General features: G+C 42.0%; 1 protein-coding gene across 1 annotated transcript in view; it reads right to left on the reverse strand.

The window, feature by feature from the left end:
* Nucleotides 1–2,203: 2,203 nt before the first annotated feature.
* PLA2R1 (phospholipase A2 receptor 1) overlaps nt 2,204–12,743 on the reverse strand; it is a 40,971-nt gene continuing 30,431 nt past the window's right edge. Inside the window, exons 22-30 of the mRNA XM_009641664.2 lie at nt 12,483–12,613; nt 11,767–11,911; nt 8,458–8,696; nt 7,782–7,950; nt 6,255–6,395; nt 5,713–5,829; nt 5,107–5,283; nt 3,025–3,054; nt 2,204–2,798 (exon numbers count right to left, since the gene is read on the reverse strand). Of these exons, the coding sequence (XP_009639959.1) occupies nt 2,584–2,798; nt 3,025–3,054; nt 5,107–5,283; nt 5,713–5,829; nt 6,255–6,395; nt 7,782–7,950; nt 8,458–8,696; nt 11,767–11,911; nt 12,483–12,613 (1,364 nt within the window). The 3' untranslated portion in view covers nt 2,204–2,583. The remainder of the gene's footprint in view (nt 2,799–3,024; nt 3,055–5,106; nt 5,284–5,712; nt 5,830–6,254; nt 6,396–7,781; nt 7,951–8,457; nt 8,697–11,766; nt 11,912–12,482; nt 12,614–12,743) is intronic.

Raw genomic sequence — 12,743 nt, forward strand, 5'->3', positions numbered from 1 at the left:
AAGCAATCAACGATTACATTCTTGAGTGAATAATACCTGCAATTATAAAAGTTAAAAGATGAAGGATTGAAAAATAAATATTTAAGGGTCTGTTCCCTCAAAACCATTCCAAAGTATGAAGAAAATGCTTAGTTCAACTGTTTTTCCGTTAGTGCAAGATCATCTACAGCAGAGTCGATGTTAATCAACGATCACTATTTTGAGGTTAGGGTTATTTATTATACCACGGCCCTTCAAATGCATTTAAATGATTACAACATACCTCAAGGAAAATTGATAAAATGCCTATGTCAAGTTTTGTGAAAAAAAAAATGCACACCCTTATTAAACATCAAAAATCTGACAAGAGTCTGCATAACCAGGTAAGAGCACTGCAGCCTGGTAAATACACATCCCTGGAGGCAACACGGCTTACTCTCGCAAATAACAACCACCCTGCAATCCTGCAAGCCGCTCTGCTTGCTGCAAGGCGGCAGCAATTACACTTGTCAGTGAATGTGACGAAAGGGATTTGCTAGTTTAAGTTTGTCCAACTGTAGTTTAAATAGGTGAAATTCTCATGGGGGAGGGAGAGATGGTCACAACATTTTTTTTTTTTTTTTTGTGGTAAAGAAGCTATCTTAGTTCATACATATAAACAGCAGATGAGATCTGGCAGTTGTGCTCAGAAGTTGCAGTCCACAAACTCTAATAGTGGGCTTCACATAAAAACAGCCCCATAGATAAATCTACAGGACTAAGAACAACTTAAAAACGTTACTGAAGACTAATGTATGGGGTCAAGCCATTAGACAAAACATACCGAGAAAAGCTATTTATAGCTTATATGATGGAAAAATCTCAGATTAAGAACTTGTGATAGCTACACCCACAAAGTTATCAAAAATAGTAAGTTGAAGACGATATTGGGATCAAAACCATCTGCAGCCTCTTTGACAACATTTTTGAACGGTTCTGTAAACCAGCACAGAAATATTCCATGCACTAAATAATTTTTAAAAATAGCCCTATACGAAATTATGACACGAACAGACAATTTTTGCAATGTTTCTACAATTGGCCACGTGAAATCTAACTAAAAGGCAGTCATACATTCCTGCGCATGTGCAGAAATACCATGTAAAAACATTTCAGTTGGCCTTAGCTGCTTGCTTAATTCTCAGGAACGTACCTCCATCTTAGGGCTCTTGCAAAATTGTTAGAATGAGTCATCTTAAAACAAACAAACCAACAAACCTAAGAATAAACGCAGCCCTTCGCGGCAGCTTTCAGACACGACTGAAGGCACAGTAAATCCATTCTGAAGTAACTCATCATGACTAACCATTTGTTTTTCCACGCTGCAATAAAAATAAAAAATAAAATCCCCCAAACCTTCTGGGTATTTTCAGAGACGTGGCTGGAGGACCAGTTAGGGTGGAGGGAGCTCCATGGCGAGTAAGTGTCGCTGCCCTGGGCTGCTGTAACTGAGGTAGAGCAGAGACCCGAGCTGGGTCCTTCACAACCATCAGCCTCCAGAAGAACTGGGCAAGTGAAATTTATCTCCTTGCTTAGCACCTTGGTACGAACACTGAAAGTGAAAAGTGTCCTTCTGAGGGTCTGCTACATGGGGTTATAGGACTACAGCACCCATTGGGGAGAGCGATGTGGCTCCCCCATGTTATCGTCCTCAGCTTTTGAGAGCAGGGTCTCAGAAGAGCGTACATGAATACTACTTGCAGAAATACTGCAGGTGAACAGTAAAGCAATTTATTACCATAATTTTGGCAAGATTTAGAACAGTTTTTTCTCTTCAAACAGATATTGCCCAAAAATGTCTTTAAAAGGGGTTGATGGGATTCAATTTCTGAAATAAGCTAGGTGAGAGATCACATAGTTAAATCTTTAACAGGACACTGGACGCATCTCAAATGAATGTATTAACTTCAGGATGACAAATCCTATATGCCATTATATCTCTAGACTAATTTATTTTATAACATGAACCATCATGGGCTGAACTACCAAAACTCTGGCACTCCCAAGTCAAAAGTGACTTCACCTCTCTGCAAGCTTAGAAATCCACCTGGCAAGAATCCACTGTCTGAAAAATAACTGTTCATTTTGCAGAAGGAATGGCTATTAAGAAAAAAAAATCTACCCCATAATCCTTGGAATATGTTTCAGAGTTCCTAAATTCAAGGCCAAATTTTAATGCTGGCTCATGAGCAGATTCTGCGACATATAAAAACAAAACACAAAAGCTCAAACGTTCCCAAAGGAATAAACTGCATGAAAATGCCCGCTGCTCTGGGGCTCGGACATGACTGTGCTATGTGAGTGGTTGGAAGTTTATGGTGTGGGAGTACTTTCAGTTCCTGGCTTGTCCCAAAGGAGCCAATTTCTCCACGGTTCTGCCATGCATCCTCAGCTCATCCTGCCACAAAGCAAAAGTGTGCCAATGTAGGGAGCTCCTATGGCATTCATGCCGATGGCTGCCAGGGTGTCCTGGATACAGGTACCCTGGGGGACTCCTGAGAAGGAGAAAACTGCTGTAGACTGTGGAGTTTCACGTGGAAGATGCTATCACTTGCTTCTAATCAATTAATTGTCGCTTCTCTCAAAATCAGAAATGAGGATGCTTTCTTCCAAAGCAGGAACGTCAGCGTTGATCTGTGGCAAATAGGCATTTCTGACCCACAGTATCCTGCGGAAGAGTTGGTTATTCTGTTTGTACAGGCACCACAGAAAAAGAGTAATGGCAGCCAGCATCACCAATGTCACGAGAACAGCCAGAGCTGCAAGCCCATGGGATGATGCTGAAAGGGAAGGACAGAAATTGTTATTAAGTAAATATAGTTATAATTATATATAATTATAGATATAAACATATAGATGTTTTATGGAAAACATATTATTATCCCTTATATGTCACACATTTTAAATTACAGGTTTAACAGTGAAAAGCATTACCTCACAAAATATCAGTTCAAAATGCATTATTAGTCCTTACAAAAAAATAGAGAAAGTACAGAAGAAACTTACATTTTTCAGAGGGTTCTGTTGCATTGATATCTGAAATAGAATCCAGAACGGTCATAACATTACCCACAGAGCTAACAAAAGTTACTACAGATATTCATGGTAAAACTGATACTGAGAAGACAATCTCCATAAAACCATACAAGAGCAGGCTGTTCTTTAACTTTACTCATGTCAGTAGGGTTCCAACTGGCCAAGTTAAACATGACCTAACCTGTTATCTAAAACCCCTTAAATTCAGCAGAATATATTAACTGACATTTGTGCAAATTTTGAGCAGCAGCATTTATCCACTTTTCAAAGTGCAAATGCATGAAAAGATCTAGGTGGCAGTAGATTAATTTAGTTATTGAGTCCAACATCAACTCGGGCATTTTGGGTGGGCTCTCAAAACACAGCTCTCTCGCAGACCCACATTCCTACTGACGTGGTGTCTGTGCAGCTCCCCCAGGCCGCGCCTGCCTGTCCTACGGGGTCTGTGGAGGTCAGGCTGATGCTCTGCCATATGAGGACAGGCTGAGAGAACTGGGTTTGTACAGCCTTGAGAAAAGGCGGCTGAAGGAGACCTTATCACCGTGTTCCTGTATTTAAAGGGTGGCTACAAAGAAGATGGAGACTCCCTTTTTATGAGGAGTCACATGGAAAAGACCAGGGGTAACGGGTGCAAGTTAATCCTGGGGAGATTCCAATTGGACACAAGAAGAAAATTTTTCATGAGAACAAACATCCATTGGAATAATCATAGAATCATAGAATCATAGAATGTTTTGGGTTGGAAGGGACCCCTAGAGGTCATCTAGTCCAACCCCCCTGCAGTGAGCAGGGATACCACTAACTAGATCAGGTTGCTCAGAGCCCTGTCCAACCTGGCCTTGAATCTTTCCAGGGATGGGGCCTCCACTACCTCTCTGGGCAACCTGTTCCAGTGCCTCACCACCCTCATTGTAAAGAATTTCTTCCTTATATCTAGTCTAAGCCTCCCCTGATTTAGTTTAAAACCATTACCCCTTGTCCTGACACAGTTGGCCCTACTAAAAAGATTTTCCCCATCTTTCCTATAGGCCCCCTTTAGGTACGGAAAGGCCGTAATCAGGTCTCCCCACAGCCTTCTTTTTTCCAGGCTGAACAAGCCCAACTCTCTCAGCCTGTCCTCATAAGAGAGGTGCTCCAGCCCCCGGATCATTTTTGTAGCCCTCCTCTGGACCCGCTCCAACACTTCCATGTCCTTCTTGTGCTGAGGGCTCCAGAGCTGGACGCAGGGCTCCAGGTGAGGTCTCACCAGAGCAGAGTAGAGGGGCAAAATCCCCTCCCTCGACCTGCTGGCCACGCTTCTCCTGATGCAGCCCAGAGTACCTTTCTTCCCCCAGCCTGTATTGATACTGGAGGTTACCCCGACCCAGGTGCAGGACCTTGCACTTGGCCTTGTTGAACCTCATAAGGTTCACACAGGCCCACCTCTCCAGCTTGTCCAGATCACTCTGGATGACATCCCGTCCTTCTGATGTGTCAACTGCACCACTCAGTTTGGTGTCATCCGCAAACTTGCTGAGGGTGCACTTGATCTCGCTGCCTAAGTCATTGATGAAAACGTTAAACAGCACTGCTCCCAGTACAGACCCCTGAGGGACACCACTCGTTACCAGTCTCCATCCGGACATCGAGCCATTGACCACTACCCTCTGGATGCAACCCCAGGGAAGTGGTGGATTCCCCAGCATTGGAAACTTTTAAGATTGGGCTGGACAGGGTGCTGGACCATCTTGTCTAGACTGTGCTTTTGCCAAGGAAGGTTGGACCAGATGATCCTTGAGGTCCCTATCAACCTGGTATTCTACAGGTCTATGATTCTCTGCACATGGCTCACCCATACAGCAGAAAGTCTACCGCAGTCGGCAATAACGCAACAGCTGCCCAGGTTCCTCAACAGGAGGTTACCCTGGCTGGCTGGGTTTTTTAACAGTTATTTTTTCTAATACTAATATTTTTTCATTTAAGTGAAAACTAAGAGCAAGTAAGCAAGTGACAAGGAACACGTAAAACAATGGTTAAAAGAACACTATCGCCTTCTTTTATGGAAGAACATACCTGCATCCATCTTACATATAAATCCCTTCTTTTCTCTGCATGGAGATAATTGCCAGACTCCATCAGTGGTCCTCAGGCTGATACAGAAATTCCCTTTGAGATGACCAAATTCAGGCTCCCTGATGCCCCAGTTAGAATAATTTAAGGGAGAGCCATCAAACCAGGAGATTGTCTCATCTAAGGGCAGAAGTTATAAATCATTATAAATGTTTTGATAATTACCTCCATTTCAGTTGGATTTACCCTTACAGAAATAAATATTGCATTAAAGAATACCAGGATTTTGTCTACTTTCTTTTTTTTTCTAGGGATTTAAAAATATCCTATGTAGTTGACACAGAAGACAACCTGCATTACTTCTTTAAGCAGAAAATAAAGGCATTCCCCTGCATGCATACATACTGAGTATGCCGAATACCAGTAAGTAATGATTACAGAAAGCTTGACTGGTTTTACTACATCATAAACAGGTAATAGGCAGTGAAAAAAATCTCAAAAGATAACAGTGTTTTAGAAGCGTTCAAATAAAAACCAGCATTCAAATAAAAACCAAACCAAACCCCAACACAGATTCTTGCATGCAGTTCTCTTCCACCCAACACTTACTGTCTGTAACGAGCAGGATGTTCAACCAAACCATTTGCACAGCATAACCAAAACTGTGCAATTCATCCAGAATGAAAGCATTTTCATCTTCATCTTGAATAGTTAGGAGATTTGATCCTACATATTAAACACGGAACACATTTTCAAACAATCCATGCCATTAAAATATTGCATTTCAAAAACTTATTATGAGCCTTAGTTGAAAATCTTAAAAAGTCTGGTTATGTGTTACAAGTTCTTAAATTTGCAGTTAATGTGAAAATACTCAGGCTGATATCAAACTGTTCTCACATGATTTTGAAACAAACAAATTAGAAGGGAAAGAAATGCATTTCATGTGTTACTCCAGAAATCAGTATTTTCACATGGAAAGGAGCATCTTTTTGAAGTATGTTGCCTCCAATCTCATAGTTGGCTTATGAGCTCCACTACTGTTATCCTCAATGGGAGAAAGCACATGACACAGTTTCAGTCATTTCAGAGAATATATATTTTTCCAAGATATCACAATGACATTTTGCAGCTACAAAATAATCACTTACCTTGATTTTTGCAGACCTCAGACGCAGTATCAAAACTTGTGCCCTGCAGAACTGTGGAAAAGCTGTAGCAACTGTTTTTGAATTTGACCCAGGGAACAGTTTTTTCTGAACATAAGCCTTTATAGGCAGGGAGTTTCTTTTCTGTGACAGAAATAACAGCACAGCTTTATTGGTACAACAACATACACGCTAATGTAACATTCCACACGCTGTTTTGGTGTAATGCTAATAAGCACGTTATTGCGTTATGCCTCTCTTTTTCAAAGTGAAAATCTAGTGGCTGTATATATTTATATTAGAACAGTAAAGCTGCTTTTATTTCTGATCAAAAACTTTGCTGGACTGCAACAGCAATATCAGGGCAATCTAACCAATACTGATGGGCATGAGGAGTTATGAGCAGACTACGGACACATCAGAGCATGCCGGGCTACCCAGAGCATCTTGGAGAGGGCTGAGGATTTCCAAGGGCTGCAGAGCTTCTCTCCACTAAGCTGCAAAGAGAACTTCATGCCAAATACCAGGGCAGAGAGAGCCTCCCATCGGTAGGCAGCAGCCATCCTCACCTCTCTGGCATGCGACGTGCTGCAGCAAAGCCTCCCTCTGACTCAGGGCAGCCCTACGAGCTGGCTTTGTGGTACCCAGCGTCGCTTTGTGGCAGTGCTGTAGATTCAGCCACATCACCTACGGTCTCACACGTGTCCTACTTTACTACAGAGCACAACTTTTAGAAATTAAATAAACCTTAGGCTTACATAACTTGACAAACAAATGAGAAAATTAGTCAGCTGCACGACAAAAACCATACTACAGAATAATTTTTGTCTTGAAGGATTCCAAACCAGCTTTCTTCCCAACACAGCCAAAAGCTATAATAAGCTCTAGGTGAACCCCTGGTGATCAGCACCACCAAATGTGAATTATTTTGAGAACTGGACTCTGCCAAAGACTCTGCAGTCCTGAACTGAACAGAGTTCCAGACCTTAATTCTGGATTCAAATGAAGCCCAGGTAATTGACAGATTGTGGCAGGAAACATAACATATTGTAGGATAGAGGAAAACATGCTTATCTTTACCAAAAAAACCCACCAAGAAGTTGCAAAATCTTTTCTATGCAATCAGTGAAGATGTGACTCTGATTTTCCACTTTGCTCTAAATGCTTCCCTTCTCCCATCCCCCAGTTAATTGCAGCAAACGGAGTTTATTTCTCTTCAAGCCAGCAATCGTAATTTGGCACAGATAATATAGTGTTCAGTGAAGAGACAGAGTAAGTCATTTTCCCGTTTGTTTTCTACTATGAAAGTTCTCTTTCCATTCTCCTACAGACCAGACCTGATGGCCAATATTTTATGGGGAAAAAATGGTTTCATAAAGAGGAGATAAAGCAAGAAAATGCCAGAAATCTATTTCAATAGCATCATCGTTTCTTAACCTGAAACCAATTAATTTCCTTTCATGTACTTCCACTGTCAATACCCACATTTGCAGCTGCAAAGATTTAGTATAAAACTTAACTCTGACTTACTAGGTGGCTCATGGCAAACTGCTCCTTGCAGAAGTCGCTCACAGTTAGCACTTCTCCAGTGCCCCGAAGAGTCAATGTAAACACAGCTGCCGAAGGCCTGGGACTCATCATCTTCCCAGAAGGTAAATAAAGACCTAGTCCCATCCGACCATTCAAAGTTAAGCCCGTTCTGCCAAAACAAATTTCAGATTATCTTTCTGATATGCTTTAGCACCATACAAATTCATCTTCTTCTGGTGGCATCCTCACCAGGTGTTACAGAATGTCTTTTACTTTTCTGAAGTCTGGGTAGATCCAGAAGGATCTACAAAAGGCAGATCCAAGGATCCTCCCAACTTCTGAAAGACCACAAACTACATCTAACCTCTTGCTTTCAGCAAGTGGTTATTTGAGCCATCGAGTGACTAAAAATGAAACACCACAATTTCAATGTTGACACTACAAGGGATTTTTTGTGTGTTTTTCAGTGTTTTCTGTGGCTTTTAGCTTCTAGTAGTCATCGCACCAAACTGGCTCTCATTACATTTATACATTATATTGCAAAAAAAAGCTTTCCAGGGTTTCATTTCCAGGCGCAAGCTTCCTGCCACTTCAAATGAGCGACACAGCTCGTTAGCTTGTTACTGGAAAAACTCCTTTGCAGCATCATGTTCATATCCAGGAACCCAATACATACGTCCGAAGTGAACAGCCCGATCCAGTGGTCGTATCCCAGCCGATTCACAATGACTGTGAGGAAAGCCTGGTGATACTGGTTTGTGATGCTGACCAACTCCGCGCCGTTTGCCATGCAGGTTTTTAAAGCTGAGGCCCACGTAAAATTCCCACGTATTAGTTTATACGTTCTGTTTCCATATTCTAAAGTATCTGGCACAGGGTACATTTCAGATGCATTGACGACGTGTCTGGATGTGTCTGTTATAAACAGATTAAAAGGATCTCTTTATTTTTTTTAAACAGACAACTCAAGTGTAGCAGAACAGCTCCTAAAAAACTAGAACTATCCTTAAAAAGAAATAAAAATTGCAAACCCCTTGGTTTCAGGAAGGCACCGTGAACTTTAAGAAAAAGACAAACGACTACTAGAACAGTATCTGAAATTCCACCACAGCACAAAACTTATCACAGGAGGGAATAAGTTTAATGTTTAACAAAAAGAAGAAAACCTGGATGGAGCAAGTTCCATTGACTGGATTTTTGAAGGTCAGTAAGAAATCAGCTGGGATCTGGGCATATCCCAAAATGTCTAATAGCAGTGGACTGTGGAGCACTCTTATCCCAGATACCTTGCACATAATTTAGATTGCCTCTTTTTTGACCCATTGTTTTTAATCATTTCCAAGATCAGTCTACGGCACAAAGTCTGACCTCACCAATAATTGTACTGGCACAGCTCAGGGGATGACAAACTGTGGCTCATGGTAGGAGCAAATGCTTGGGAGCTTCTTGAACTCATCTCTACCATCCACAGGCCAATGTAGGGACGATCATGGTACTGGTAATTAAAGAGAAACCTCCTGTGCATGGAGACTTAAATCTCTTTTTGATGATCAACTAACACAGCAATGTCCAAAAAAAATTAAAGGAAGAAGCAGACTTTTTAGATTTAAGAAATAAAGAGTCTCCCATGAGAAAAAAATCAGGATACCGGGACCATCTCCACCCCAGCCCAGTCTGCAGTGCTGCCATGCTCACTTTTCTACAGGAGGCAAACGCCTTGGCTAATGTATATGAATGTCCACAGTATACTTTAAACAAGACTACTAAAATAAAGCAGTGCCTCGGTTTTAATCCCATTTGTCAGTTTGGATTACTTACTTCTGTCTATAAAACTTCTCTGTGATTACACAATGAAGTGGTTGCTTTGCTACGAGGTGGAGTGTTTTTAGACTTGGTTGCCTTTATGACTAAGAGAGGAGAAGTGCTGACAAGCGTCCTAAAATAGTAAATTAATTTATTATTTGTCATCCACAAATCATTTAAAATTAGAAATTTCCAAGCAAGAAAAAGTTCTGCTCTTGAGCTAACTGAAGCACTCTATTTTGTTCCAGCTTTCAGCGCATGTCACTGCTTAAAAAAAGAAAAGGCAGGAAATGCAGTAAAATGCTGACACAATCCTAACTCAGGCATCACTAAGGGATCAGAGCCCAGTTCAGATCTCCTGCTGTTTTACTTCATTTTAGTCTCCTACAGAAAGTAATTCAGAAAAGGGGAGACAGGATGCAGACAGGATGGCAGAAGCAAAGCACCACCTCATCTTTCCAGGAATAGACACGTTTGTTTGGACATTTGAAGAAATTTAGGAGTTCACTACCACCAGCAAGAGGCTGTCTCACATCTCCCTTCCTTGCTTCTCTGCTCTTCCAGCTGCACGTTCCCATGCACAGGTCTGGTGCTTGCCTGACCCTGCACTGAGCCCATGCAGCCTAGAAAAGCTCCACAAAATGACACCAAATAGGCAGGGGAGGAGGGAAAGGGGGGGGAAAAAAAAGAAGAAGAAGAAAAAAAAAGACAGGAAAGTTTTCTGCTGAATTAGGCAGCTGAACTGCCTGATGGTTTGGGAGAGTGCCATGGGTTTCACATGGGGAGGCAGGACTGGTCCCTTCACGCCCAGGAGCACCCTGCTGCGCAGGGGCAGGTGGGCAGCACTGGGCCTGGGGCACAGCATGTCCCCCCCATCCCCACCACATCCACCCCATCCCAGGGCCCCCGGGCCACGCTCACATTCATCCATCTGGGGAATGTGTGGAGGGTCCTGAGCACCCAGGGCAGCCACAAACCCCCCCTAGGCGCCCTGCAGCCTGGCTGCCTAAGGCAACTGGGCTTTCCTTCCTGCCTTTTAACGCCTTTTCCATCTGTCCAAAGCAGCAGGAAGGGGATAAAATACAAACGTTCGGGAGGTCAACGAAATGAACCAGCGGGAAAATGCATTTGTTTATTTTTTCCTACACTGCGTGCAGGATTACTTCAGCACTCCCCGCAAGCACAGTTCATAATAAATTATGTCAAATACAGCTATGGTTTGCTACAGCCACATGTGAGCACTGCCCAAAGCTTGTATTTATTTATTCTGCTTCTCCACTCACCCTCCCTCGCCTCCTAAGCAGCCAGCAGGAGAGGATTCTCTTTAGACCCAGGGCCTAACTAGGAGGTGATATATAAAGTTGAGCCATATAAAACCACCCCTGCAGAAAGTACATCACCCAAGGACACTCCTTACAGGCTCAGATTGCACCCCTCCCTTTGCTTTAGGGTTAATAATTTGCTGCCGGTCTATTTTTGTAACACGCTCTGGCAGCTTCTCGCTGGCAGAGCTGCTGCAGCCCCTGGGACAGGGCTCCAGAGCTGCCCCAGCACCCTGGGGATGGCAGTGGCTCCCAGCCCAAGTGGCCACGCCGGGATGTGGGTTGAGGAAACCCAACGACGCATGCTCCCTACAAAAGCTTTGTGTTTCTGGCAGGCGGACATTATGGTCACGGAATTAGAGCAATGTGAAAAGTAAAGCCAAACACTACCTGATCAGCTGATCAGTCCACGCTGCTCTCAGAAATAAATTTTCTAGAGTCTGGTCTGATCTAAGTGCAAGTGTGTCATTTGTCGTCGTCCTCCCCCCGCTCCCCAATCAAATTTTCATCAACGTTACCCTCAATTTTGCCTTTCATAATTTCATGCTGTTACTCTGCTTGCCACAGCAGAAAACTGGAAATATCACCTCTATTCCCAAATCTAAGATATGCAACAGAAAGCTCAAAGTCAGGAAGAAAATTTAGTAACAAAATATTTTTTTAGGAATTACTTCTACATCACAACTATTGACTTATTAACTAGTGTAGAGCTAGTCTGTCTAAGTATCAGAGCAGAACTATCTAAGAAATCTTTTATGTTCCTGGTTTTATGGACCAAGCTGCTTCTAGATGAAAATACAGTCAGATGAATTCAATATAGTAAGATAAGAGAACAGAAGCAAAGCAAACCAAAACCTTACCCTGACTCTTTTGGCAGACAAACCCGTAATTTTTCTGGCAGTTTTCCAAGTACCATTTTCCCGTGAAATAAAAATTAGGGTTATTTGATACCAATGTGCATAGTGGAAGTTGCTCTTGAATGGTTGCACTGTTGTAACGCTGTCTCTGCAATTAACACAGAACCTTATATTAATTTAAAAAGACACTGTGTAAAACCAGTAAGTAATTATTACATTACACTTAGAAGAATAGCTATCTGAAAATCACTGTTACAAATATTTAGGCAGAACAATGAACACTGTCATAAATACAATTTGAAAGAATAACCTCATAATAAAAGAGTCACAAGCTTTCACTGATCAAACTGAAATGCTACGCCCAATATGGACTAACGTGGTGTAAAGCAATATATTAAAATATGAAATTCGTAATCTTATTCCTAAACTTTGCTCAGACCCAGCATACGATACTAAGCGTATAATTCAAACTTTGGTGTTTAAAAGCAATTGCAAGAGGATGTCACTATAGCCACAAATGATGTAAATAACAGCCTAGGTAGTGACTTTTTTGCTACCTCTAGTTATGCCCATTAATCTGTGCCCACTGTTGTTTGAAGTTGCAAAAATTAAGGGCAGACTAAGCTGCTGTAACAAGTTAGGCCTTGTCTTCGTGGCAGTCATAATTTTTATGGATAAAACAACTTCTCGCTGTCCTTAAACCCCCTGGGAATACTCACATCCACTACTTCAACTGGAGACCAGTTGTAATACATGGGAGGTTTTTCATTCAGCCATTTTTCATAATCGTCACTCTGGTAACCTATCCAAACGCTCATTTTGCGTCCAAATAGATTCATTGTTATGAAAGCTGGAAAATGAAACAGGAATAAGGTATAATTAACTGGTAACCGTTTAGGGATAGCCAAAGTCTCTCCCAACACACTAAAGCACTGAAAAAATTAATTACTAATCAATGACATTACATAGTTACCGTAAAG

The sequence above is a fragment of the Egretta garzetta genome, unplaced genomic scaffold (genome assembly GCF_000687185.1).
Source record: "Egretta garzetta isolate BGI_Z169 unplaced genomic scaffold, ASM68718v1 scaffold577, whole genome shotgun sequence".
In the NCBI taxonomy this organism is placed as follows: Eukaryota; Metazoa; Chordata; class Aves; order Pelecaniformes; family Ardeidae; genus Egretta; species Egretta garzetta.